Raw genomic sequence first — 26,833 nt, 5'->3', positions numbered from 1 at the left:
TGTTGAGACCCGCGTGAGCTCACAACCTCCCTCAGGTGTGTGCGTGGCCGCAGGTGTGCTCCATAAATCCCGCTTTCCGGCCGCCATTTCTCCTGGCCTCAAAGCTGTTCAGGGAGGTGCTCGACGGTGCTCTCCGAGTCGCCGGCAGGACCGTGGGCCCCACTGTTACCTGCACCCGACTCCAGGGAGCCAGAGATTCCTGGACCACTGCCCTCTTCCTGAATACTGATGCTGGCTCCGGGCCATTTGTGCCCTGTCACACTTGAGGCTGCCGGAGGCCTCCTGACTGCCCTTGAGGCAGTGTCGCTGCAGAGGGAAAACGCAGGCCTTCGGATCAGGAGGCTGGGTTTTCAGTCCTGACCCTGGAACCAGAGGACTGTGGCAAGGTGTCTAACTGCTCTGTGCCTCAGTTTCCTCATCTGTAAATAGGAATGATACAATCTGACTCACCGGGCAGTCGGTGAGCAAGGATGCCCACCAGGCTTCTGGTCCACAGCAGGCCCTTGCTCGAGAATGGTAAGTGCTGTTAATATTTTTACTCGTTATCCTGGATGTGCAGGACGAGATGAAGTCAAAATCCCCTGAAACGGGGTGACCTTGGGCTGCACCTCAGTCCTGCCAGGCTGCTGACCACCAGGCCAGTTGCCACGGGTGCAGACACCACTGCCTGCCCCAACAGGACGTGCCTCTGGGTCACTCCTAAATTCTGTGCGTGGTGACTGCAAGCTTTTATTCCAGGGCATAATTGTGAAAAACCTAACGGTTTTTCTCAAGATGGCCTGAGAACTTTGGGGTTAACACTTGGCCGAGCAAATCCATCCCAACCAAGACTTCTTGCACCCGTTGGTGTCCGTGGGCCCTGCGTTCCCCGAGGAAGAGAAGGTGGGGACAGTGTGAGTCTTGTGCTCCTGGAGGATCTAGGAATGCATAGAACTTGGCCCTGAACTGTGTGTTATTGTTTGCTTTTGGAAAAGCTCTTCAGGCTGATTGCAGATTTAGCGAGGAAGGGTCAGTAGGTCGCGCTGTCAGAGAACGGAGGGCGGGTCTGGTCTGTCTGTGGCCACACTGCCCTCCGACCCCCCGCCTAGCAGCTTGGCTGTGGAGGAAGGGTTCAGAAGAATACGTGCAGGGTGCTCATGTCACCAGAGCTTTGGGAAAGTCCTTTGGAAAAAGTTCCAACAACTCAGAGCCACCACAGCCAGCGGCATGGCGGGTAACAGTCATGTAAACAGCGTCTTTGTTTGTTTGTGTTGGTTGGTGGTTTATGCTTCCTAAGCCCATGTTCTGGCTGAGCTAGAGATGGCTCGGCCCTTCCAGGATGAGCAGAGTCTTCAACACCACATATGTATTAGATGGAGGGATCCTATTAACTGCTTGATCATTCCTTTGCCTCCTGAATCACCCTTCTCTCTAGTTGACTGGTACTTGTGGTCTTACAGTTTAAAGATTGCTACATTTTGGCTACAATTGTAATAAATTCTGCACCGTATTGGAAAATGTTTCTAAGCCCTAGAACGTACAAGGCCCTGGCAAACCGTAATTTGAAATAGCCAAAACAGCGCCTCTAAATAAGGAAGAGACACACATCTTTTTCAGGCAAGTATTGGCAGCTGGCATCTTTGAAGTTAACCAGAGACTTTCCCATTTGTGTTTGAAGCTCATTTGTTCTCTCCCTCAGCGGGCAAGGTAGTTATTATTCCCGGCCTGCAGGTGTGAAAACTGAGGCTTGGTTTTAAAACTGAGCTTTAGTTTTAATAGATGGGGTGCTCGTACTTAGTCTTCCAGTTTCGATTCTTCTCCCGCTGCTCTGTGCCATGCGCCCCGATCGACAGTAGCCTCCCAGGCCTGCTGCCTCTGTCACTTCCACTGTCAGGAGAAAATAAAACTCCATCTCAGTCTGCAAGAAGAAATCAGTGGGAGGCGGAATGTCAGCAACATATTTCCCCAAACCAGTTATCCCTTTACCATCTAATCATTTACCAGCTGTAGAAGATGTGAGGTGTTTTTTTGTTTTTTTCAATCGATTTAAGCAGAGAAATCTGGATGGCTTCCCATCCCTGGTTTTCTGCAACGTTGGCTTTTCCTGTCACACGGTTATGTCAGCTCCAAGCTGTTCTCAGCAGCTACCCAGACTGCTCCATCCTTCTTCCTCCGGTCACTTGCCTTTCTTTGCTGCAATCTGCGTGCGGACTGTGGTCCCCCGACCCCCGCCCACCAGAGCTTGGAGCTGAGGAACCTGGATTCTTTGGGACCCAGCACACAGTTCTTAATGAGGCAGGGCGGTCAAAGGAAACATCAAGAACAGTGTGACCTGCAGCCCTGGTGAATCCAGCCTGCTTGCAGCTGCTTCCCCTAGCTGCCTAATTGCCAACAAGAAAAGATAATTCCCGGAGAGCTTTTGCAAGGCAGATGACTCCCGACTTCCACTGTCAAGATTGATAAATGGGCTTAGTATGATTCGCCCCCAAGAATACAGCCGTGAGATGCACAATAGGCTCCTACAAGAAAAGAATTTTCTGACTGCAGATGTGTCAAAGTAAAAGTAACGCCTAATAATGTTTTACTTGGCAACTTGGTGACGGGCTGAAATATTAAGCTGTGACTGCGTTTACGGTGGGAAGCCATAAGTGGCATTCCTCTTTTGAAAAGTGGGTTGTGTGTGTGTGTGTGTTTTCCAAAATCACCTGGTGGTTTATTTCATTGGCTTTTTATTTCTAACCTTGCATTCAGCATGGTAAACTTGCCTGCAAGCGTCCTTGGTTGGTAAATATTGGGAAAAAAGGCGGATGTGTCTAACTAAAGAGGTCACATCTGAACAGGAGCCAGGCACTCTGGCGAGGTGTCTGCAAGAAATTCTCTGCCCGTGAGCTGAAAGCAGCACTTTTTTCTGGGTCCTAGGTATAATCACTTTAAAGCATCCTTGTTGCCAAGGGAAAGTGTCATGCAGAGGGGGTTCTTTTCTGAATAATTCTCGAATTTTATTGCTTTGCACCAGCCTGTCGCTGCTATATGTCAATTCACTTAGCTGCTGTCCTGGCATATTTGGGATAATTTATGAAAAGTTAAAAAGCACGTTGTGATGAGTTTGCCAAAAACTGTAGAAGAAACTGAGGCTTTTCTTTTCAAACTACCGACCGTGGGCTACACGGGATCTGCAATGTCATGAGCAACTATATGGCCCCATTCAATGTTCTTTTCATTAACAGTCCAGGGAATAAAGCTATGAAATAAGAAAGGAACAAAATGAGCCAAAGGAAGGCAGAAGTATCGTACTTTGGAGTTTGAAACAAGTGGAAGGAACTTCAGAACAGAAACACCTTTCTGTTCACAGTCAGAACCTTTGCTGGTACCTTAATTAATACAGAGTGTGATGATTAATCAGTTAACCTGCTCTAACACTTAAAGATATTTGAAAAATTCATTTGTGATTTGAATTTGGCTTTGTGAGACAGATTCTCTTAGAATTTCTAGCACATGCCTACAATCAGATGAGGTTTCAAAATGCTGTACCTCGAGTTTTTCTTAGAAAATGGAACCGCAGGGGAAAAGAGAACTATTTCTAGTTTAAGTGCAAGAAAGCTGACCTGTAATGCACCTAGTTTGCATTTCTTATTGTTCACACAAATAGGTGTGGATTTGTCCATATATGATCCTTCCAACATTTGAATTTTAAACTGAGGTCAGTTGTTCCCAAGCGTTAATTTTGATAATTTGATAAATCACCTGGACCATCAACTAATGAATAGATAAACAAATTGTGGTGTAGTCTTACTTACAAGGGAATATTAGTCATTGAAATAAATGAGGTACTGATAGTGCCACAACGTGGATGAACCTTCATGCTGAGTGACAGAAGCCAGACATAAAAGGTCACATATTGGATGATTCCATTTATATGAAATGTCTGGACTAGGCAGATCCAGAGAGACAGAAAACAGATTAGTGGTTGACAGGGACTCTGGGGGAGAGGGGATGAGGAGTGACTGCTTCACAGGGTGCGGTTCGTTTTGGGGGCTCAGGAAAAGGTTCTGGAATTAGTGGTGATGGTTGCATAACACTGTGAATGTACTAAAAGCCGAGGGATTATATATTTTTAAGTGGTGAATTTATGTTATGTGAATTTTACCTCAATTTAAAATGAAATCACCTGGAGAGCTTGTTAAAACAGTTGCTGGACCCCACCCCCGATTTTTTCTCAGGCGGCAGGTCGTTTGCATTTCTGGTAGGTTGCCAGGTGAAGCTGGGACCACACTTGGAGGGGCCCTGATCCAGGCAGGTGGTTTGAGTGATGGAAGGATGCCTTCTTCATATGTAAATAAGCACATCAAGGCTGTATTGATCACTGTCAATGTTTCAGGAGTTTTACTGCAGGTGATCCAGGGCTGACATGGTATCTGTAGTGAAGAACGTAAGTTTTGTAAATAACTGAACTTGGGATCAGATCTAGTCTCTGCCATCCCCTAACTGAGAACTCTTAAACAAGGGCCTTCACCTCATTTGCAAAATGGGAATAACAATACCTATCTCACTGTGTTGTTTTAAAATGTAAATTTAAAGAAGAAAGTATAAAGAAGAAGAAAATATTACTATGAAAAAGTACCCATCATATCTAGCTTAAAGCAGGCTCTCAAATAGTTATTCCAAAAAAGTATGTATAGTGTATGTCATCAGTTCAATATAATTATGTATGTTTATATATTTTATATAATTTCTATATGAATAAATATGCATGATGCATTTATGTATGTGAATGTATTGTATTTCTAATATTTTATTTATAGGGATGGAGAGGCAGTGTGGGGAGTAGGTGTGTCCAATAGTTCCCTTGGCAAAGGTCCAGCAAGGGGAGAGTGGGAAGGGTTGGGGCCATATTTTAATCATCATAGGATCCTCCTCAGAGCTTTAAATATAATAATTACTTCTCCAGTGAGTGAGTAGATGAATGAGGGAGGAGTGAACATACTATCCCAAAAGTTTCATTCTGCTATCATCAAAAGTTCAGAAGCGGGCTTCCCTGGTGGCGCAGTGGTTGGGAGTCCGCCTGCCGATGCAGGGGACGCGGGTTCGTGCCCCGGTCCGGGAAGATCCCACATGCCGCGGAGCGGCTGGGCCCGTGACCCATGGCCGCTGAGCCTGCGCGTCCGGAGCCTGTGCTCCGCAATGGGAGAGGCCACAACAGTGAGAGGCCCGCGTACCACAAAAAAAAAAAAAAGTTCAGAAGCAGAGTTGGTATCCGGGAAGCAGGGTGATGAGCAAGCATGTCCTTGGAGGCGTTCTCTTGTGTGGGCAAATTGGAGAAATAGTCTGAACAAGCATTGTGCTGATAGATCCTGTCTGTGGAGCCTGACACCGTGCTGGGGAGTGGATTCCATGTCTTGTTCAAGGTCCACTGGCCCATTTTTCATGCAAACCAATGAACTGCTCATTGAGTCCTTAAGCCAACAATTAGTGACATCTCTTGTGCACTAGGTACTGTGCAACCAGTGACCACTTAGACGTATTGTAGAAGGTGTTTAAATATGTGTAAATTAGGATTCTATTGTAATTACAGGACTCTGATATTTGGTATCATAAAATTCCCTTGTCTCTTGAGAGTTGAAATCATTTTATTTATTTTTCATTGAAACATAATTGATTTACAATGATAATTTCTGCTGTACAGCAAAGTGATTTAGTTAAACATATTCATACATTCTTTTTTATATTCTTTCCCATTCTGGTTTATCTCAGGATATTGAATATAGTTCCCTGTGCTAATACAGAAGGACCTTGTTGTTTATCCATTCTCTATATAATAGTTTGCATCTGCTAACCCCGAACTCCCACTCCATCCCTCCCCCACCCCCCTTCCCCTTGGCAACTACAAGTCTGTTCTCTGTGAGTCTTTCTGTTTCATAGATTAGTTCATTTGTGTCATATTTTAGATTACACGTATAAGCGATATCATATGGTATTTGTCTTTCTGACTTACTTCACTTAGTATGGTGATCTCTAGGTGCATTCATGTTTCTGCAGATGGCATTATTTCATTCTTTATTATGGCTGAGTAGTATTCCATTGTGTATACGTACCACATCTTTATCCATTCATCTGTCGGTGGACATTTAGGTTGTTTCCAGGTCCTGGCTGTTGTGAATAGTGCTGCTATGACCATAGGGGTGCAAGTATCTTTTTGAATTATAGTTTTGTCTGGATATATGCCCAGGGGTGGGATTGTTTGATCCTGTGGCAACTCTGTTTTTAGTTTTTTGAGAAACCTCCATACTGTTCTCCATAGTGACTACACCAGCTTACATTCCCACCAACAGCGTAGGAGGGCTTCCTTTTCTCCACACCCTCTCCAGTATTTGTTATCTGTAGACTTTTTAATGATGGCCATTCTGACCGGCATGAGGTGGCATCTCAGTGTAGTTTTGGTTTGCGTGAAATCATTTTAGATCACTGAATTCTGCTTACTGAGGGAGGGCCATCGGTTTAGATATAGATTTTAGTTACTCTCTCCTTCCTTCCTACACACCGATCAACCAAGATGATCCCGGCAGAAGGGAGATGATGGGCAGACCCTTGCTTGTCCATCAAAATTAGTTTGCTTGGGCTTCCCTGGTGGTGCAGTGGTTGAGAATCCGCCTGCCGATGCAGGGGACACGGGTTCGTGCACCGGTCCGGGAAGATCCCACATGCCGCGGATCGGCTGGGCCCGTGAGCCATGACCGCTGAGCCTGCGCGTTCAGAGCCTGTTGCTCCGCAACGGGAGAGGCCACAACAGTGAGAGGCCGCGTACCGCAAAAAAAAAAAAAAAAAAAAAAAAAAAGTGTGGGGGAATAAGAGTTTGAAATTCTTATGAAAAGTATCTTTAGCCATTATCAGAGCTTGGTCCATGCAGGGCAAAGCTCCCCTCCCCCATTTAATGATGCTCCATGGTAGTCTTTTGCCATCAGCCTGACCTCCAAGGGCTTAGGGGTCTTCTCTGGGGAGGGGGTCGCCCCTCTGGGTGTGTGTTACTGACAGAAGAGCCTGCTGCTTTCTGCTGAACAAAGTCCTCGAGGCCAGTCACGCCTGCCCACGCGCCTTTGCACAGGCTCCTCCCTCTGCCTGGAACGTTCTTCCTCCAGATGTTCTTCCACCTCGTTCCCTCACATCCTTCTGGTGAGAGCCCCAAATGCCTTCCCCTCCGGGAAGTCTTCCCTGATCACCCTCCCTAAAAGGTCAGCACCTCGCACATCCTCTCCCCCTGACCTGTCTTACTTTTCTCTTTAATGCTCATTCCTTGCTAATAGGTAATTGATTCCCTTATCTTCTGTATTATTCGGCTGCCCCACTAGATGAATTTGTGTATGTTTCATTCATTCCATCTCCCCAAAGCCCAGAACAATGCCTGGAACATAGTACGTATTGAATAAATATTTGCAGGATAATTGAATGATGAGTGACAGGTTACTCTGCTTTTCTTCCTCTAAAGCCTGACTTTCTCTAAGTGCCCAAATAGGGCTCAGGAATATTCTATCAGAGGGAAATAGTCACCTGTTCTCCATGATGAGAAATCATGAAAGGATGACTGCAGTAAAGATACTCTGCAGGTACAAAATGCTCCTCGGACACATTGCCGTTTGTCATCAAGAGAGGTCGTGGAGGATGGCAGAGATGTTTCTCCATCCTCACGTAGAGGTGGGAATGTTGACCGGTCCAGCCCACAGAGACGGCAGGAAGGTGTGGGGAAAGGTCGCTGGCCTCCCCAAGGGGCCTCCCTGGGGTCCCTCTGAGCGAGTCAGAAAGGCCCAGATTGCAGGGAAAGAGGACCTATTCACATGTGCTCTGGGCACAGGAGCTGTGAGCCATGGCCAGCAGCTGCTGGAGGTTTTAATTATACTGACTTTGAAGGCAGGCGTCCTGCTGGTGAAATCGGGTTACACGTTGCGAGGCCCGGCCCTGTGTTGTGAGTCACGGTGAGCGAGGATCAGTTTCAGTGTCGGTGAGCTCATCCACACCTCGTCTGGCATCTGAGGAGAACATTGCTGCTTTGTTGTTGCAGCAGAGGCACCTCGAGGAATTCGCGCCTGGACGCTGTTCCTCAGATCAAGGCTGCAAAGCTGTGAATTGGGTGGATGATTCTAAATGAGAGAGAACTTTAAAAGCACCTGGGGTTTGTCCTTCAACAGAATAGGAAAAAACTAAGAGAACTAGAAATGTATTATTACGCAGATAACTCGACTTCTGTCTGACCACATCCAGCACAGACGCGAAAAGAGTCGGTTTTTTGCTAACAGTTGATCTGTTCTCCTCTCCCAAATAATCTGAATTTTAAATCCTGGACTTAAACTGATCTCATTCATCTTGTTTCTATCCTTTTTTTTTTTTTTTTTTTTGCGGTACGCGGGCCTCTCACTGTTGTGGCCTCTCCCGTTGCGGAGCACAGGCTCCGGACGCGCAGGCTCAGCGGCCATGGCTCACGGGCCCAGCCGCTCCGCAGCGTGTGGGATCCTCCCGGACCGGGGCACGAACCCATGTCCCCTGAATCGGCAGGCGGACTGTCAACCACTGCGCCACCGGGGAAGCCCATCTATCCCTTTTTTTTTTAATGTCAATCCCCCCCAAAACCCAAAATGTATTTGTTGTTTTGAAAGACAGTGAGATGGGAGGGCTCGTCGGAGCTGTTCCTGGAGCTGGTTTCAGCCCTCTAATCCCCGGACGCTCGTGGGCATCTTCTCACTTGGGAAGCAGGGTGATTGATACCCCTCTTTCACCGAGCTTCTGTTAATCTTGCTATAAACTGCTGTTAATCTTGCTTATACACCATTCCCGAGGCTTACAATTTATCCTTGTGTCTTTCCTAATTTAACATTTTCTAGAAATCAATGCGCTCCCAGAATGAGCTGGTCAGAGCTCATCACAGCACCTGGTTGGGTATCATTGAGTGAGAATGAGGTTTAGTCTCCTGGGTCAGGCCTTGAGATAGAGCCGTCCTGGGAAATGCTTACACTGGAGAAGATTCCATTTCTTCCACTGCAAAGAGAAGTACTGCTCTCAATTCCCTGTGTGATGTACTGTCGTCTTTTCAACACAAAGCTCTTCAAATGGGCAAAATGACACTTTTTCCTGTGGCTCATCATCTGAAGCTATTCAGCATCACTTTTGATACCAGAAACAATCCCTCTGTCTGCCCAGGAAAGTTACAGAGATTTCGAAAGGAACTCTGTTACAGCACTACAGCTGAGTCCTGGTTTATCGTCTTTGTATCCAAGAGCAAGACTTGCATGTACTAATTTACTTGGAGATTAGCATTCTACTTCAGAGTTAATAACCTGAGATTGATAGAAAACACGTGGGGAGATAGCGCAGCGTTACCAGTTTGGCCCTGGAACTCATCATGATCTTGAAGTATCGCCAGACTCCATCATTGAATGGTGGCTAGTCTGCGGTCTTCAGGGAAATCTAGCAGCACGTACTGGTTTGGCCAATTGATTGGGATCCAGTTATAATGTCATCCTGTCTTCATGGGAGAGGGTGCTTGGGCTTGCTGGTCAGCAAGTCCTGCTTCCTCACCAACTAATAAAACCTGGCTTTCTGGTGTGCTTAGCCCTTACTTATGGTAATCACTGCCTAAGACCTGGGAAAGCGCATTCGTAAAAGAGTCAGATGCTTTATATATGTTAGGGACCCCTAGCTGCCATGGGAAACAAACCCCTAATTTCCAGGGGCTTTACCATCATAGAGATGTGTTTCCCTTGCATGTGACGCCATGGAGCTCTGTGCTGTCAGTGAGTCAGGACCAGGTGCTGTGTCTGGCTCGTCCCCCTCCTAGGACGTTGGACTGGTCTGAGCACAGCTGGCAGCAGGGGAGAGGAGGGAACAGCTACTTAACTACCTTCAGCCAGAAGTGACGCATGTCATTTCCCCTCTGCTAATTCCATCACCACGGATTATCACACAGCCCACCCAGGAGCAAGGTGGGTGGTACAGCCCCTCTGGACCATGGAAGGGGGAGCATGAGCTCTGCAGGGAAGTTGGCCAACTTGGCCACATCCCTATGTAGCCCTGGTTTTCGAGGCAAGGGCAGGACCTGCACTTCTGACCACCTCCATTCTCTTAGAGCTGTGCCTGGGGAGACAGTGGTTTGCCCTTTCTAGGCCCAAACCAGTATCAGCCGGCCCTGACCCACCATGGGGATTGTGTCTGTGAAGCTGTGGAGTTGATAAGCTCAGTCATTTGTACCTTCCCCCTCCCTCGGGATAATGATTGCCTTTATTATTTTCTTTTTAACTGAAGTATAGTTGATTTACAATGTTATGTTAGTTTCTAGTGTACAGCACAGTGATTCAGTTACATATACTTTTTCACATTCTTTTCACTTACAGGTTATTACAAGGTATCGAATATAGTTGCCTGTGCTCTACAGTAGGTCCTTGTTGTTTATCTATTTTATATATAGTAATTTGTATCTGCTAATCCCAAACTCCTACTTTATCTCCCCCTGCCTTTCCCCTTTGGTAACCATAAATTTGTTTTCTGTGTCTGAGTCTGTTTCTGCTTTGTAAATAAGTTCATTTGTATCACTTTTTAGATTCCAAGTATAAGTGATATCAGATGATATTTGTCTTTCTGTCTGACTTCACTTAGTATGATAATCTCTAGGTCCATCCATGTTGCTGCAAATGGCATTATTCTTTTTATGGCCGAGTACTATTCCATTGTATATGTCAATATATATGTACCACATCTTCTTTATCCACTCATCTGTAGATGGACACTTAGGTTGCTTCCATGTCTTGGCTATTGTAAATAGTGCTACTATGAAAATTGGGGTGCACGTATCTTTTTGAATTGGTTTTCATCTTTTCTGGATATATGCCCAGGAATGGGATTGCAGGATCATATGGTAGCTCTATTTTTAGTTTTTTGAGGAATCTCCATACTGTTTTCCATAGTGGCTGTACCAGCTTACATTCCCACCAACAGTGTGGGAGGCTTCCCTTTTCTCCACACCCTCTCCAGCATTTATTATTTGTAGACTTTTTGATGGTGGCCTTTCTGATCAATGAAGTTAGAGCACTCCCTCACACCATACACAAAAATAAACTCAAAATGGCTTAAAGACTTAAATGTACTTTTCTCATCTCTGTACTTTCCAATATGAACATAGTGTTCATATTACAAGCTACAGGTCCTAAGCATTCACTTTCCATTATATCATTTCACACAGAACTATTAATGATGTCTGTAACGAGACAATCTAAAGTTGTTGATTTGAAAACCCTCCAAAGGTCATTTCTTTTTGGATAAAGCACTTCCTCATCAGTGGTGTTGGAACTCTGCAGGATTGGACCTCAGGGCGTAGTCGAAGGTGCCTCATTTTACACCGCTCAAGCCTTTGTTCACTGAAACTAACAGCGGCCACCCAGGCAGATGGTGCCCGTGGGTACCGTGCACAGCTGCACGAGAAGGATGCGTGAGGCCTTTCGGTGCCCTGACGACTGACGTCCTGGCTCTTCCCTGCAGGTACCCGTTCCCCATGGTATTCAGCAGCTGCAGCAGGAAGGACCTGGAGGCCAGCCTGGAGAAGGGCATGGGTATGTGCCTCTTTAACCTGCCGGAAGTGACGCAGTCCTTTGGGGGCCAGAAGTGCGGGAATGGATATGTCGAAGAAGGAGAGGAGTGTGACTGTGGCGAACCGGAGGTGAGACAGACGTTTCCAGAATGTTGGTCTCGCGTTCGCGGCTGGGCCAAGAAGCAAGAACTTGAAGGAATTGTGTGGTAGAATGAAAGTGCTAGAAATGCAGGATGGAAAACTCCTACATGACCACCTTGAACAAACTTCATAAGCCAGGGTGGCCTTCTTGAATTTTAAGTATTGCATAGAATAAGTTGTATCACTGGTTTAAAAAGATAAAGAATCTTCTCTGTTGAAGGACGCAGCAGCGTAGGCAGGATGAGGACAACGAAAAAGCGTTTAGCTTTGAGTTTGACAGAGAAGAAAGCCTTGGAATGCTGGCTTCAAATGGCTAATAAGTACCAAGTCTTTCTCTCTGTAAGGTGTGCACCCGAGGGGAATTTGAATAAGCAGCGTTCATTTTTAACCAAGAGCTTCTTCCCAAGTTGAAATTCTGCTCCTGCTGCCGCAGCTTCCTCTGTATGGACGACCTGAGGCGCCCAGGCTCCGGCCTGTCTGCTTCTTAGCTTTCAGAAGAAATAAGTGAAAGCGGGGAACATTTTTATCCAGCAAAAGGCGTATTTAACCCTGTTTTCCAGCCAGTGTCAGGACATTTTCTCATTTCTGTAGGGCCCAAGATAAAGTTAACCAGCATCAAAATTCTAACAGCCATTTTTAAATCTCTGAATAATCTTGGGAAGGAAAGAGAAAGACAGGACGCAGTGAGACCACCTGGTGAAAGAAGTACCCCCTCAAAACTTGAAGGAGGTTGATTTAGAATAAACCAAAGCCAGTCATTTGTATAGCAGGCTGTCTCCATGTGGGAGTCCCTCCCTGAGAGCTTGTGCAAGCTGCAGCGGTAGTCAAGTTCAAGATGGGCTTAGCTAAATTCACAAACCGGCTTGATGAGGCCTTAGGAAGAGCATGCCTGGGAGGGGTGCTCTGAAAGGGGGATTCGGGGATGGAAGGGAACTTCTGCTGAGACTCTGGGACATCCCTCAAATTCCTGTGTTCATCAAACAAACAACTGGTTATAGAACCTTCATCCTGTCCAAGTCTCTGAGCTTTCCCACATCAGCAGGGATGATCCTGGTCTCCATCTGACCATTTCTGTAAGAATATTGGGAGTGACCATAAGTTCTAGGGGATGGGGGTTGCAAAGGTGGTTTGATCAAATGTTTTTGTGCCCTTGCTGTGCCCATCCAAGGTCACAGCGCTGTCCACAGCGGCGTTCAGCTTTGCTCACAGTGCGTAGAGAATGGTTACTATGCAGGAACAAAGTCCTAAGTCCTAACAGAGACTCTTTTTCAGATTAGCAGAGGAAAACTTAAAACCGTCATGGGATGGGTTATGCAAAGCGGAAATTGCTTGGAGACTTTTTCTAATTGCGTAAAGAAAAAAACAATTAGTTTAAACTACTCCTGTTTCTCAGGAGAGGTCGTGTTGACTTTGAAATGGTTATCTTTTATCTGAACTCCTTGTAATTGTTTGTTAATCTAAATAAATTTGACAGCTCTTCCTGGAGCCATGAACTCTCAGGTTTGGAATGACTCTATTAGCAGTCATTTATCCCATATGCCAGCACTGCCACCAGCATCCCTGCCACCCTCCCCGTCACTACTGTTAACGTGTCCACCACCACCCCACCATCACCACTGCTGTCACCGCCATCACCACCAACCCCACCACTAGCATCACCACCGCCACCATCATGTCAGCAAACGCTCGAGTGCCTGAAATTCTCCAGCCTGATGTCGTGGTCTTCTCTCTTTTACCTCCATCAGGAAGTCACTCAGCTTTCCCAGGGTGTTTACTGTCTCTCCAGGCAGCTCGTTGCAGGACAGCTTTGAAGAACTCAAACTCTTTGCTTACGTAAGAGCCGTGTTCTCCCTCCATGTAATTCCCAACTGTATATTTCTGTGCTTAGGGTCCTTATTTAATAGGAGAAGTTCTTGCTATCTGAAGAGAACTCTCGTTCTCATCATCCGAAGTTCTTTCTTCCAAGAAATCAAAGTCGCAGGCAGGCCTTTTGCCTCAGTTCACAGTTATCTTTCATTTTTCTTTTAAACTTCTTTTTAAAGTTTAAGCTTAGACTGTGTCTGAGGGTATGAAAGCCCATTTCCCAGTTTCCAAGCTGACCAAAACTTTTAGACCTGTGAACCTGGGTTCTTTACCCCCCACTCAGTGCTCAGGCCCTGGAAGTATCCATCATGCCTTTGTTTCATATTGGCCTACGTATCCCCTGGACCATAAAGCCCTCCAGTGTCACCACATCAGTGAGTAAACGGGGTCAGAACAACTGCCCCAGCTCATGACTGGAACCAGTTTCTGTTCCCTTGCTCCCAGAGATAATGGCCACTGTTTTCAAGAAGGTGCATTATTGTCTTAACCCCAGTTCATTGTGATCAAGAATCTCTGTCTACTACCTACAACCCAAGGATGACAATTAGGGCATTTACTGAGAATTCTCTAATGGCTTCATTCATTACTCTTTCTTCTTTGGAGACTTAGGGTTCGTTGGCTCTGCTGAACTTCTCTATTGAGTACTAAACTAGTAAATGCATCAACAGATGAAGAATTTGTCTCTTCTGATAGAGTTCTGCGGAAGGAATAGATGCTGGGTAGCTAAAAGGCAAATGAATGCTGAAGCGTTCTGTCCAGGGCACTGGATTTACATCCACCATGAGGATTTCCTGACGACTTGCTCGTTCTTCCAAGCTAATAGGGTTGGGAAAGCAGCCTTATCTCCTTGTTTAAAGTCAATAGGACGCCAGTAGCTTGCAAATATCTTTTAAACTTAGTTATCTCTCTCACATTATCAATCCCCTTTGAAGTCAAAACCATTCGACTTGGCTGTGTTTCCATTTGAACTGCTGCGTATGTTATTTAGCGATTTGGTGGGGGGGTGGGAGTTAGTTCTTAAAGGATCTTAGGACCCAGTTTTAGGATGGCTGATTTAACTTAGAAGTGCAAGGAAGTCTGTAAGTTGGCTAATGTGTTATTAGGAGAGCCATTTAGACCATGATGTACAGGACAACACTGCTGTACGTGGGATGGCACTGATCAGGAGTGCCATGGATGGCCTCCGTTTAAAAGCACAAAACAAGTTCCTAAGTGTTTTCGGATTGTAAGTCCATGAGTTAGAAACCTTTCCCGTCCTGAAAGCTATGACTTCTGGTTGGCAGTTTTATCTTACTGTATATATTACACACTCCGGATGTTTATAAAGTCCTTGAGCAAATTTAAAATTTAATAATTTGGGATGTATGTATGATAGGAGCAAACAGTAGAAGGGAGCATCGTTCATAGAGTTTTACAAACGGTACAGTTCAGATACTGGTGAGCCATAAACCGTCTGGATTATCAACATTTTATTCATTGCGTTTATGATACTAATAAATTCATTCGTGGAAGATGGTTTTGGGGAGTAAACTATTATACTATTAAAATAGTATGTGATGGGCTTCACTCTAGCCATAGCATAGAAATTCTTCAGCACATATCATATTAAATAAAATAAAAGGACATTGGTAAATTCAATCCTGAAGACTCTATTGAGCTCTTCTTTCTAATGATAATCAATTGCTTCTAAAATGTGTAAACTCCAAGTTACTGGAATGTTCTAAAGCACAAGATGTCATAAATATCCTGGATAGATATGTACAGGCCTTTTGTTGAGAGCTGAGCAAAAGGTATCAATCTCTTGTTTCATTTTGTTAGAAAAAATTAGGTGGCTGTGAAGCACAGTGTAACAGAGCAGTTCACTTCCTCTCTAGGGTTCATTTCACAGAGGACAATCCAGCTACTCTTTGATCTGTTTAAATCCTTTGCAGATCAATGGGCACAGCCCACGGATCTCCTTCTCAGCCTCTTGCTCGTTCTGAGGTGCATTTCTGACCTGAGGAGGGTCTCATCAGGTGAGACAGCCCACCTGTGCTGAGCAAGGATCCAGCTATGGCGTCTGGTTGGATTGCAGGGAACTGTGTTTCAAACACAATTTATTGGACTTCATTTCCTGCCAATATGCTCTAGATTAAACTCTGGATCAGTCTCTGAAGGGTAACGTGTGTATGCATCTCTGTAGATTTTTAAATAAGTAAGTTCATAGGACTCCAGTGGTCCTGGTATTATTCACTGCATTAAGGCCAGCAGCCATCAGACAGACACACACACACACACAGCCTCACCCGCTGCTGACATGAATGGCTCCCGAGCCAGCCAGCCTTCCCGTCCGGGTCCCTCACCCCACCATGAAAGACGCTTGAGTGCTACTGACTTTTCCCAGGGACACGCCCTCCCAGGCAGTTCATAAACACTTACCAGAAGCTTTGCTTTCTTCCAGAGGAAGATACTCCTCAGTCCGGCTAGTTTTCATCTCCAGAGCCAGGCCCTCTGGTTCTTTCCTCCCTTTTCAATCACTTAAGGTGTGACCTTTGCTTTCTGTGAGTATTTGTGCCACGTGACCCTGTCAAACCCGTTCCCGTCTCCAGGAGTGTCTGAATCTCTGCTGCAACGCCACCACCTGTACCCTGAAGCCGGATGCTGTCTGCGCACACGGACTGTGCTGTGAAAACTGCCAGGTGAGCGTCCTCCTGGTCCCGAGGTCACCCGCGCAGTCAGCTGGTTCGACAGTGACGCAGGGCAAGCGATGGGACAGGGCCACTTCCCAGCACTCGCTGCTGTGGACACTGTAATCCTTATCACGCAAGTTGGTACCATCTATCTCCTATTTTTATTATCTTCCAATCTTCATGTGAAATGTATATTCTAATGCTAAGTCATCTGTGATAAATTATAATAATTATATAAATTATAATAATTTATAATTTATGAGTTCTTTGGTAAGTAGACCAAAGAACTCCAGCTCCATGTTAAATGTTCCGGGTCTGCTGTTGGAGGAAGGTTTCGAAAACCAGTCCCCACTGCTGTGGGGACTCATGCCGGGTCCCTCTGCTCCATCCCAAGAACGTCTGCCTGCTGGGTGAGGAGCTGCGTGGATTTTTCCAGGGATCTTGTGTCAACATCTTGATCTTGACATGCCCCCAACAGAAGGTGCTGGCTGACCCAGCCCAGCCAAGAGTGGCAGTTTTATACTTTTGCCATTTTCTGCCACCGTGCCTGCATTCATTTTGGCAATTCTGTTGTTTGTCTCATTATTCAGAGCTGAGATCTGCCAGAGTCAAAGCCTGAGCTTTTGATTCAAAGGTTCCAAGAGTTTTATTTCCTTTTAATTAAGCAATTGATCTTGGCATTCTGCTTGCAGGAAACTCCCTCTTAGTGACCCAAGTAGAGCACAGTGTTTGCGAAGTGCGTTACGACATTTTACATTCAGCTTAAAGTATCCTTCGTCCCCTTCCTACTTGTAATTAACTTACGGGGAACGAAGGTTAAAAGAGGCAGCTGGTGGTGGAGGTGCCTGGAGGGTGCTTCAGGGGTGGGACAGGTCACTGGTTGCGTAACCTCAGACAAGCCACCCCGAGCCATAAGTTCTTCAACCGCAAAAAGATGAGGCATCGTTTGGCATTGTTGTTCCTAACATCCTGTGCAGCTCCCTTGCTTTACTTCTCTACATGCCCCTGTGAAGTCCTACAGACAGGTTTCCAGCTCTATGATTTGATGGCAAAGTAAAATCGCTGTTGTAAGTGTGCCCTTGGAATTATTTTTGTCACCTTGCCCACAAAGGCTAACGCTTTAAGCGCAAACGTCTTCTTAAAACACACGGTGGTGTTGGTGACCAGAGATCTTGTTCTTAAGAATCAATGGGTCCATGAGGCAGCACCCGCTCCCCCCGCCACCGAGGTGCCAGGTGCCAGCCACCTGGCACTTTCTGGTGCTGCTCACCAGAAAACCCTGATGTTGCATGAAATTAAAAAGGGGCTGATCTTAGTTACCCCCCATAATGGAAAGGTGAACCTCAGAGCCCAGAGCAAGGCTGTTTATTTAATGAGCTGTCTCTGCGGTAAAGGGAACTTCCTTTGAAATCCTCGCCCCTCTGTGTGAAGCTACAAGAGGATGGTTCTCTTCCTATCCACGTCCGGAGTGTTGCTGAGACCCTGCTTCCCCCTTTCCCGCAGTCACAAGCTATAAACGGCTCTCTCCTTTCAGCTGAAGCCTGCAGGAACGGCGTGCAGGGACTCTAGCAACTCCTGCGACCTCCCGGAGTTCTGCACGGGAGCCAGTCCTCACTGCCCGGCCAACGTGTACCTGCACGACGGGCACCCGTGTCAGGGAGTGGACGGCTACTGCTACAACGGCATCTGCCAGACCCACGAGCAGCAGTGCATCACCCTCTGGGGACCAGGTACGTGGCCACCACCACCTGGGTGCAGAGGGCCAGGGCCAGGGCGCCCACTCTCTGTTCCCATGAGCATCCCTCCCGGAGTGCGCTTTCGAAAAAGCTTCCTTCTGTTCAGCTGGAGCGCTTGGCTCTGGTGGGACTGGGGCCCTGCCAGGTACTGGGCACGCAGAAGTGGGTGCTGCCCAGAGCCTGCCCCAAGGAGCTCAGTCCAGTCCAGACAGAGATGTGTGAGCACCTACTGTGTGCCCGTGGGGTGACAGGGATAAACCAGCCAGGACCCCTGCCCTCAGACAGCTTAACAGGGAGTTGGGCAGACAGACGGCAGAACTTCCCACCACTGCCCTGACTGTGTTAGTGCTTCTTAGAGCCCAAGCAAGGACCCCAACCAAGGGCAGAGGGTGCTGGAGAGAAAGTCAGTGCTGCTGGAGGGCCGGGGGGCTGCCTTGGGAAGGCCCAGGGCAGACCTGATGTGTGAGTCTGTGATGGGGAAGGATGTGCAGAGGGGTAGCCCAGAGTGGGAGGCCCGGGCTCCAGAGGAAGAACACGGAGACAGATGTTTAAGGGCCCTGAACACCTTTGAGGTTCTTTTCAAGTTTTTTTTTTTTAATTTATTTATTTTGTTTTATTTATTTTTGGCTGCGTTGGGTCTTCGTTGCTGCGCGTGGGCTTTCTCTAGTTGCGGCGAGAGGGGGCTACTCTTCGTTGCAGTGCGCGGGCCTCTCACTGTGGTGGCTTCTCTTGTTGCGGAGCACGGGCTATAGGCACGCAGGCTTCAGTAGTTGTGGCTTGCAGGCTCAGTAGTTGTGGCTCATGGGCTTAGTTGCTCCATGGCATGTGGGATCTCCCCAGACCAGGGCTCGAATCGTGTCCCCTGCATTGGCAGGTGGATTCGTAACCACTGCGCCACCAGGGAAGCTCCCCTTTCTGGTTCTTGAAGGTAGAGTGACAGACCTGTGTGTCCCAGAAAAAGCACCCAGGTGGGAAGGTGGCCAGGAAGCGGCCGCTGCGTGATTGGATCCCTTAGAGACTGTCCACCACTTCCCGGGCATGGGCCGCTGGGCCTGGGCTCCGTATGGTTTGGCCCTTGTAACTCTCCCATGACCCCTGAGGGAGAGACAATGACGACAGCTTTATGGAAGGCAAAGCTCAGACTCAGAGGCTGGAAGTTATTTCCCAAGGTCATGAGGCTGGGATTTGAACCCAGGTCCTTGTGACTCAGAGCCCAGGTGTAGTTCTCACGCTGTGCCGTCACCCCAAAGAGCCAGTGATCGGAAGTCCCACAGGTGCTCTAGAATTAAGTGGATGCACAGATGTGAAACGGGGAAGACTGAGTCCCCTGTGTCTCTCTCTCCTCCACTGCCCCGTCTTCTGGGGCCGGAGATCCAGGGCCTGGTGGGCAGCCCAGGGCATGGGCTTGTCACCCCAGGGTTGGCCGCTTGTCTCCTGCGTTGAGGATTCTGGTGGTGAATCCCACAGGGTATTTTCCAAGACTGTGGCCCCAACTATCTTGTCATTCTTCTCCCTCTGCCCGTTGGTGGCAGGGTGACCTCAGTTCTGGCCAGGGGCCCCAGCTGTGGCAAGGACACTGTGACCAGCCGGGCCCAGGCAGAGGGCCAGGCAAGTCCAGGCTCTGCAGGGGAGAGAAGTCCGATACGGGCCTTTGTCAGTCTTTATGGTGAGGTTTTGGGTCTAGGGGTGATGAAGGAAGTAAACGAGGGCGGAAAACAATGACTAAACCTCAGAGCTTGGGTTTTCAGTGTGACGTGAAAGCCGTGACCCAAGCGTGGAGAACGGGGCAGATGTTTCTTGGGGCTGGGACCAGTCATGGAGCCCAGTCACCACCCCCCAAAGCCAAAGATGCCCTTGTGCGCTGGGAACTTTCTGAGGGAACAGAGAGAGCAGCCTGGATGCAGCAACAAGGGCTAACACAGCCTCCATTTATCCCATTCTCTGGAGAGTTCTTCCAGTGCCTCAGGTTTCACGGATGTGCTTGGGCAGGTGGACGGAGAAGCTGGTGGTGCCTGGAGCCTTAGTGCTTTGTCCTTGGGCCCTGGCCTCCTCCCTGGCTAGGCAGGAGGGCCCAGGCCAGGTAGGGCTTACCGCTTCCAAAGCTCCTCAATGACAAGCACAAAGTAGTCACTCACTGTACACACGTCACATGGTTGTATGGGCTCTGAGTGGCGTAGTGACTTCAGACACCTTTTAGCCAAGTGGGGTCACTTTGGGACAGTGACTCGTGCTGCAGGCCAAAGCTTCATGGCCTGAAGCATCCCTAGTGGCCGTCCCTTCCCAGCCTTTCTCCGGACTCGGTAATCTCCCCTTCTCGAGTTACAAGGGATCTTATGACACTCCCTTCCAAGGAGCATTCCGTGGCCAGAGCACACACAGCACTTGGAGCTGTTGGAGTGAAATGTGGTCTTTGGTGCCCTGCTGGATTAGGGCGTCTGGCCCCAGTTCCAGAGTGAGTCAGATGGAGCCCCGCCGTCCTCTGAGCTCCCACCACCGAGTGACTCAGCTGGCTACGCGCCTTTGATTCATGGTGACCAAGGCTGGTATTCATTATCTCATCCGATTAGTCCTTCTCGAGCTGCCTGACCAGAGACAGACCCAGACAGGCGGACAAACTGACAGCATGACTCACAGGCTGAGCTTCTCAAAAGCAGTGGAGTTACCTGCTTGGAACCCTCAACATCCTTGGGAGCGAGGGTGGGGACCCCGGGGACCGCACCACCCCCAGGGCAGGGGCTGCCTCCCCGGGGCTCCGGGCCGGCCCCTTCTCTCCCCTCCCATCCTCACCCTGGTGACTGAGGACGCTTTTGCCCGGGCGACGGTGGGCTTGCCATGAGGGGGCCATGGCACATAGACTAAAACATCTCTGACGTCAGAAATTCCAAGTTCCTGGAAACAACCAGCACGGGGACCAGGCTTGGGGAGCCCCTCAGGCTGGTGACTTCCTGGGGTTCCATCTACCTCGGCCAACCCCTTCTTAGTTCTTGCAATCACCGCACAGACTTCCTCGGGAGAGCAGAGAATTTAGTGCCACCACCAGCTGTGGCACTGGTACAGTGGCCCTCTGTACCAGGGGGCTTCTTGGAAGGGCCTTCACCCACCCCCTTTGCAAATGTGGTGCGTTCCTTTCCTTATATCAGTGTGGCAGCCTCACTGTCAGGTTCAAGGGCACCATGTGAGTTTCCTGTGTGTGCTCTAACTCAGTGGCTTACGACAACACAAATTTATCATCTTCTAGTTCTTGGGGTCGGACGTCCTAAGATCAAGATGCTGGCAGGGCAGCGTTACCTTCGGAGACTCTAGGGGAAAATCTGTCTCCTGGCCTTTTCCAGCTTTGAGAGGCCGCCTGCAGCTCCTTGGCCCCTGGCCCCTTCACCCACCTTCAAGGCCAGCAGCACAGAATCTTCAAATCTCTGTCTCTCTCTGACTTCTGCTTTTGTGGTCAAACTTCCTTCTCTGACTCTGACCCTCCCTCCTCCTTCTGGTAAGGACCCTTGTGATTATTTTGGACCAGATCACCCAGCATCGTCTCCCCATCTCAAGATCCGTAACTTAATCACGTCTTCAAAGTCCCTTCTGCCAAGTAAGGTCACATAGTCACAGGTTCCAAGGATTAGGGCATGGACCCCTTTGGGGGGCCATTTTCCGGCTACCATAGGCAGTGAACAGACCACTGATTGGCAGGGTGACCTTCAGCAGGTTACTCAGCCTTGTTGTACCCCGTCTGTAAAGTGGGGAGAGTAATACGTCTACCGCACGGGTGTATCATTGCCCTCCAACATAGCTTATTATCTATTTCGTATATGTGAGTACATTACATGTATATATCACATGCAGTGGCATGCAGCTTGCGCAGTGCCTGGGGCCGTGGGGAGGGCTGAGATCTGATGGGAAGAGAGAGGGGGCTCAGCCTGGGGTGAAAGGGGTAGGGGAGCCAAGCAGGAAGGCTCCAAGCCGAGGTTGCCTTGGAGTGGTCATTGCCGGGGTGGGAGAGGCGGGGACTTCCTGCGTGTGGAACAGCAAGGGCTAAGGTGCACAGGAACGGGGGGCCATCTCAGGGAACTGCGGTCACTTCTGCTTGTCCAGAGTTTGGGCTGTGACCTGGAGCGCAGAGAACCCCGTCTGCTACCCCCTTCTCTCATTTGCTAACGGTTCAACGACGTCCTGCTATTGTGAGATGCTGACCAAGAGCCCTGGTCTGCCAGAGTGACGTACTTCCCACAGTCCCAGTGCACTCTTACCTGGACCTCTGCAGTAGAGTCGGGATGTGACTGTCACAGTTCCAGGGGCAGAGGTCACTTCCTCGGCCAGGTCCCGGCCAGCTAGATGTGCCAGGCTGAGAGCAGCATATTGCTGTGTTACAGTGGTTGCTTTGAATTAGCTTTTCATGTTTCGGAAGAGGAAAACTTATTGTCAAGGATACATTTGCAATCTTTCATTTCCCATCCTTTAGCAAACGCTCTGGGATCAGGGCCACATTTGCTTTGGGGTCATTTCTGACCCCCTGTGAAGACAGTAACTCATAAATCTAGGAGTCGCCGAGCTCTTGCTCTGCCGGCCCTCGCCATTGGCAACTTGGCCAGAATCCTCCGTTACACTCAGGAAGTCAGTTAGTTACTCACTCCCCAAATCTGGCTACCCAAACACTGACCAGATGAAGCCCTTCCTTCCAGCTAACTATTCCCTTTTGAGATGGACTTCTCTCAATCCAGCATTATATTTCAATAAAATAATCCTGCTTCCAAATCTTTCTACAAATAAATGATAGAAAATTCAAAACATATGCCTGCAACTCGTAACTGGCAAAGTCATATACTTTTAGAATACCTTTTGGGACTTTTGTTCATCCACTTGTTTTCCTAGTTACTATTGTTGATGATATTCTTGCTGGCCCGGAGTTGACTTTTTTTTTTTCTCAGTGATTTTTCTTCCACAAATCTTGCATCTCAAGACTATCTGGTGATGTCAAACCCATAAACGTTATGTGCAACTCACACCGTACCTTGTATTTAGCCCTCTGTCCACTTCAGTCTTAATAGCCACAAAGATTTTCTGTCAGTGTGACATGACCTTTATTCCTTCCAAAACACAGCTGGATATGTTTCTTCAGGCACAAAATTTATTTTTGCCAATGTCATTTATCCAAACCACTAGCATGATCGCTGAAAACGGTTGGAAATTAATCTTACGGATAACTGTGTGTCTAGAGTCACAAACAGTCTGCATCGAGGAAGTCCTGAAATATCTTAGTTCTATCTGTTTTATCACTCACCAGAAAATAGTGTCACCTGATTGATGCAGTGTGAGCGGGCCAGACGATTTTTACGGGCATCTTCAGTGTTCATCTGCCAGGCTAGTTCCAATGAGTTTGCTTTATGGCGACATACCTGGAGCAGTACAGTTACTAATCGTCCACGACTCTGGTGGCTACAGATGGGAAGAAAAGGGATTTTTGCCAAGAGTCGTAATGTGTAGGAGGCAGGGAAGTCTCCTTTTTGTCCCACTGTGCGAGAAAGGAATGATAGAATGTGTTTGCTTGGACTTCATTTTCCGATGGACCTGAAGGTCAATGTGGAAAAGCAAGACAGAGGGAGAATTATGGGGAGAACAAGCAGGCTTCAGTTGCTGTGAAGATGCCTTTGTCTGTGGACATTAGTGACAGGGGTTGGGGAAATTAGTGATGGGGGAGAAGCTGAGGTGACTGAATTGGGGACGTGCATTTGCATAACGGATGTGCGTTTTAAGGAAAAGATTAGATCAAGTAAATTGTGGGCTTAGTACAAGATGTCATCATCTCTCTTTCAAGAGACATAATGACGTCGGGAACTCCCAAACTACAATTATAAATATAATTGTTATATAACTCTGAAGATAAACCTGGTAATTAAATTCCATCGCTTCTTATAGAATTATAAAATACGGTACGATGTCAAAATTCCCTCTGAAAGGCTAAATTTCATCTTTTGATAACGGCAGAACATCTAAGAGCTCCGTTATTAAGAATTCAAAGGCTGTAAATTGATATAGTGGTGATAAGAAAACTTGTCACTTTTTTTCATGAGACAGACACGAAGTGTCTCGTCTTCATGAAGACAGACACCTTTAAGTGCAGCAGATTTGAAGCCAGACCTGTACCTTCGTAACGTCTTACAAGTGGATAGAAGTCATTTACACCTTTTAGATTATTGACCCTTCTGTCTCTAAGATAGACGCCAGCTGGCTGCTCACACACAGAAGCCACGCGAAAACGCTTGGCCGGACCCTCCTCCGCTGTCCTTCCCGGCACCAGTAGGTCCTGACAGCCAGGGCACTCAGGGTTTGCATCTTCTAGTCTGTTTCCTATAATGATGTTTTCTTTTATTGCAAGAGCTGTCCCTGCTCCCGAGGTCAGCACGGAACCCCCTTTCTGGTTTCCTTGCTTATAGGATTTCTTACTTTGTCTAAACTTTGAGGGAATGACAGTTTTCCTTTCCAGGAAGTAAAATGTCTGTCTTTTTGTGACTTTATATCTTCTTTCCTCTTAAGACAGCACGGTAATCCTTCATGTGATGTAAATGAATAAGTGAACACCCAGAGTCACAGAAAAGGCAGACCAGGAGACAGTGTTCATTTACCCAAGATGCTTTGTTCTACGGAAACCACAACTGACTTCCTCTGGGGAGGCCGGCGGAGACAGGATGTGCTTTCCCTAAATTGCTTTCCCTGTGGTTTTCACTCGTTCGTTCTTGGAACACACCTGCTCTGTGCAGGCCTGAGGCACCATCTCAGTCCACAGGGGTTTTTACAGTGAGGCAGGAGCCTCGAGACGTCACAAAAGGCAAAAGCAAGTGTGATAGATGCAAAGAGGGGACATCCCACCGGGATAACTGAGAGCAGCAGGGTCCCCAGGCTCAAGGGAAGGTGGTGATGGAGGGAGACCCTGAAGGACTCAGCCAGTGATGGCTAGTAACACAGCAGCCCAGGGCCCTCATCCAACCAGCTCGAGCAGCTGGGTTCCAAGGAAGATGCTGTTGCACCCGGCTTTGGTCATGTATCCATCATGACCCAGTCTTATGACCGGTGGCGTGGCACACTCGATGGGCCAGACTTGAATTTCATGCCCATCCCTTTGGCATTTGTTGGGAATGTTAACCCTACCTGAACCATATAAAATAGGTTTCCCATAAGAAAACAGGTTTTGTTCCTAGGAAAAGGGATATGGGAGAGGTATTAGACAAAACAAACAATTGAATAATCACAAGCCTTCTACTCTGCACCTCCTAATCACAAATCTCTACGATTGCTCCAAACCACCAGAGGAAACACGCACACACGTGCACACACACGCACACACACACACAGGCTCTCCTATAAAGAGAGGTTACCGTCTAGGAAGGGCATGGCCAGTGGGCCGCTGGTGGTACCAGGTGGGGCTGAGCAGTGCCCAACCTCTAGCTGGGAGCTTGCTGGCCCCAGGAGGTGGCCCGAAACCCTGCGTGACAGTGTCCTACAGCTTGAAATTGGAGGTGAGGCAGCAATAGGGCATATTGCGATCTGAATCGAGTTTCAACTGCTTATATACTTCTTCATTTATTTTAAGTTTCATTTATTAAACCCCTTGGTCTTTAAACGTCATGTTTCTCATGCAAGATTTCTCATCCCAACATGGAGACTTCCGGGTAAGAAAATGTTAGTCAACTGGATGAGAATGGGCATTGTAAGTGGGGTTCCGCCGCATCCTTCTCTCACTTCTGTCACTCACCTCCCCCATGCCATCGAAACAACAGCGGTTTCAGAGTATTGATGAAAGTTGATCGAAGTTGATGAAAATTTTCAATCCCTAAGTACTTGAGGATGGAGATGCGAACGAGCTTACAGCATCAAGGTTAACCATGAATTACCCATCATAGTGTACTTTCCCTTAATCCTCCAGATAAAAGAATGAAGGAATTATGTGACAAGGGATCAGGTATGCATTCTGGTCTTTGATTTCAGAAATATCTATCTAGCCTATCCCTAAGCATATGCAGCCGATGAAATCATGATGTGCTACTCATCCAGATGTGAGTTTCCTTTGCCACATTGTAGCCAGCAGTGTCATTGCTATGCCCCACTGATGACATGTCCTGCCGATACATCAATAGTAGAGTGTGACGTGGCATCTCCTACTCCCTTGAGTTTTGGATAAGAGCTGAAATGAACAAAACTCTTGGAAATAGACAGTTACTGCTTTCTTGCAAGAGACAGAAAGTTAACCCTCAGAACCCTGCATTGTTCAAGCCACTGGGCAAATTAATACCAGAGTGGAGTAAATTTTACTGGTCAGACCCCACTCAGCTTTGTTTCTTTATGCACTGACTGCTACTGCATGCCGTGCCCAGCACAGTAACTAATAGCGGGGATGCCCAACAAATGGCATGTTAGTAAGCCAAAACGTTCCCATTCATCTAAAGCGTGTCTCTTGGTTTAAGGGCAAGGAAAGGAATTACAGGGAAGACACTCTTTGTTCCCAGAGTTCAATGGAATAAAAAGGAGTCAAACTCAAGTGTCTTTCCTTGAGGTCTCCCACTGCCTCTTTCAAAATGGTGCTCAGCGTCTGCGTGGTGTGATGAGGTTCTGGAGGACCAGCCCAGCCTGGTTGGGGGGGGGGGGCCCAGAATGAGCACAGGACTCAGGGAAGCGGGAGCCTCACTCACTGAAACAAGTAAGGAGGAGATGGAGGCAGGGAAGCTGAGATCCTTGAGCGATGACTGTACTTTTTATTTAATATACAAAGTATGTACAGAACCTCCCAGGGTTTCCGACGAGGAGATTTTCTTTCTTCCCTCTCGTTTCCCAAGGAGGGTCCAGGAGTTCCTCACCCAGTCACTCAGCAGCCTTCATTGGCTTCCCGTGATGTGCTA

The 26,833-nt window shown here is 47.7% G+C and overlaps 1 protein-coding gene across 1 annotated transcript in view; it reads left to right on the top strand.

The window, feature by feature from the left end:
• ADAM12 (ADAM metallopeptidase domain 12) overlaps window positions 1-26,833 on the top strand; it is a gene marked incomplete at both ends in the record, with an annotated part of 387,447 nt that overhangs the window by 312,835 nt on the left and 47,779 nt on the right. Inside the window, 3 exons of the mRNA XM_082673912.1 lie at window positions 11,494-11,671; window positions 16,135-16,224; window positions 17,750-17,945. Of these exons, the coding sequence (XP_082530038.1) occupies window positions 11,494-11,671; window positions 16,135-16,224; window positions 17,750-17,945 (464 nt within the window). The remainder of the gene's footprint in view (window positions 1-11,493; window positions 11,672-16,134; window positions 16,225-17,749; window positions 17,946-26,833) is intronic.

The sequence above is a fragment of the Grampus griseus genome, assembly GCF_964374135.1.
Source record: "Grampus griseus genome assembly, chromosome: 16".
NCBI lineage: Eukaryota > Metazoa > Chordata > Mammalia > Artiodactyla > Delphinidae > Grampus > Grampus griseus.
Note: the sequence above shows the minus strand (reverse complement) of the source record. Positions and strands in the feature narration are given on the sequence as shown.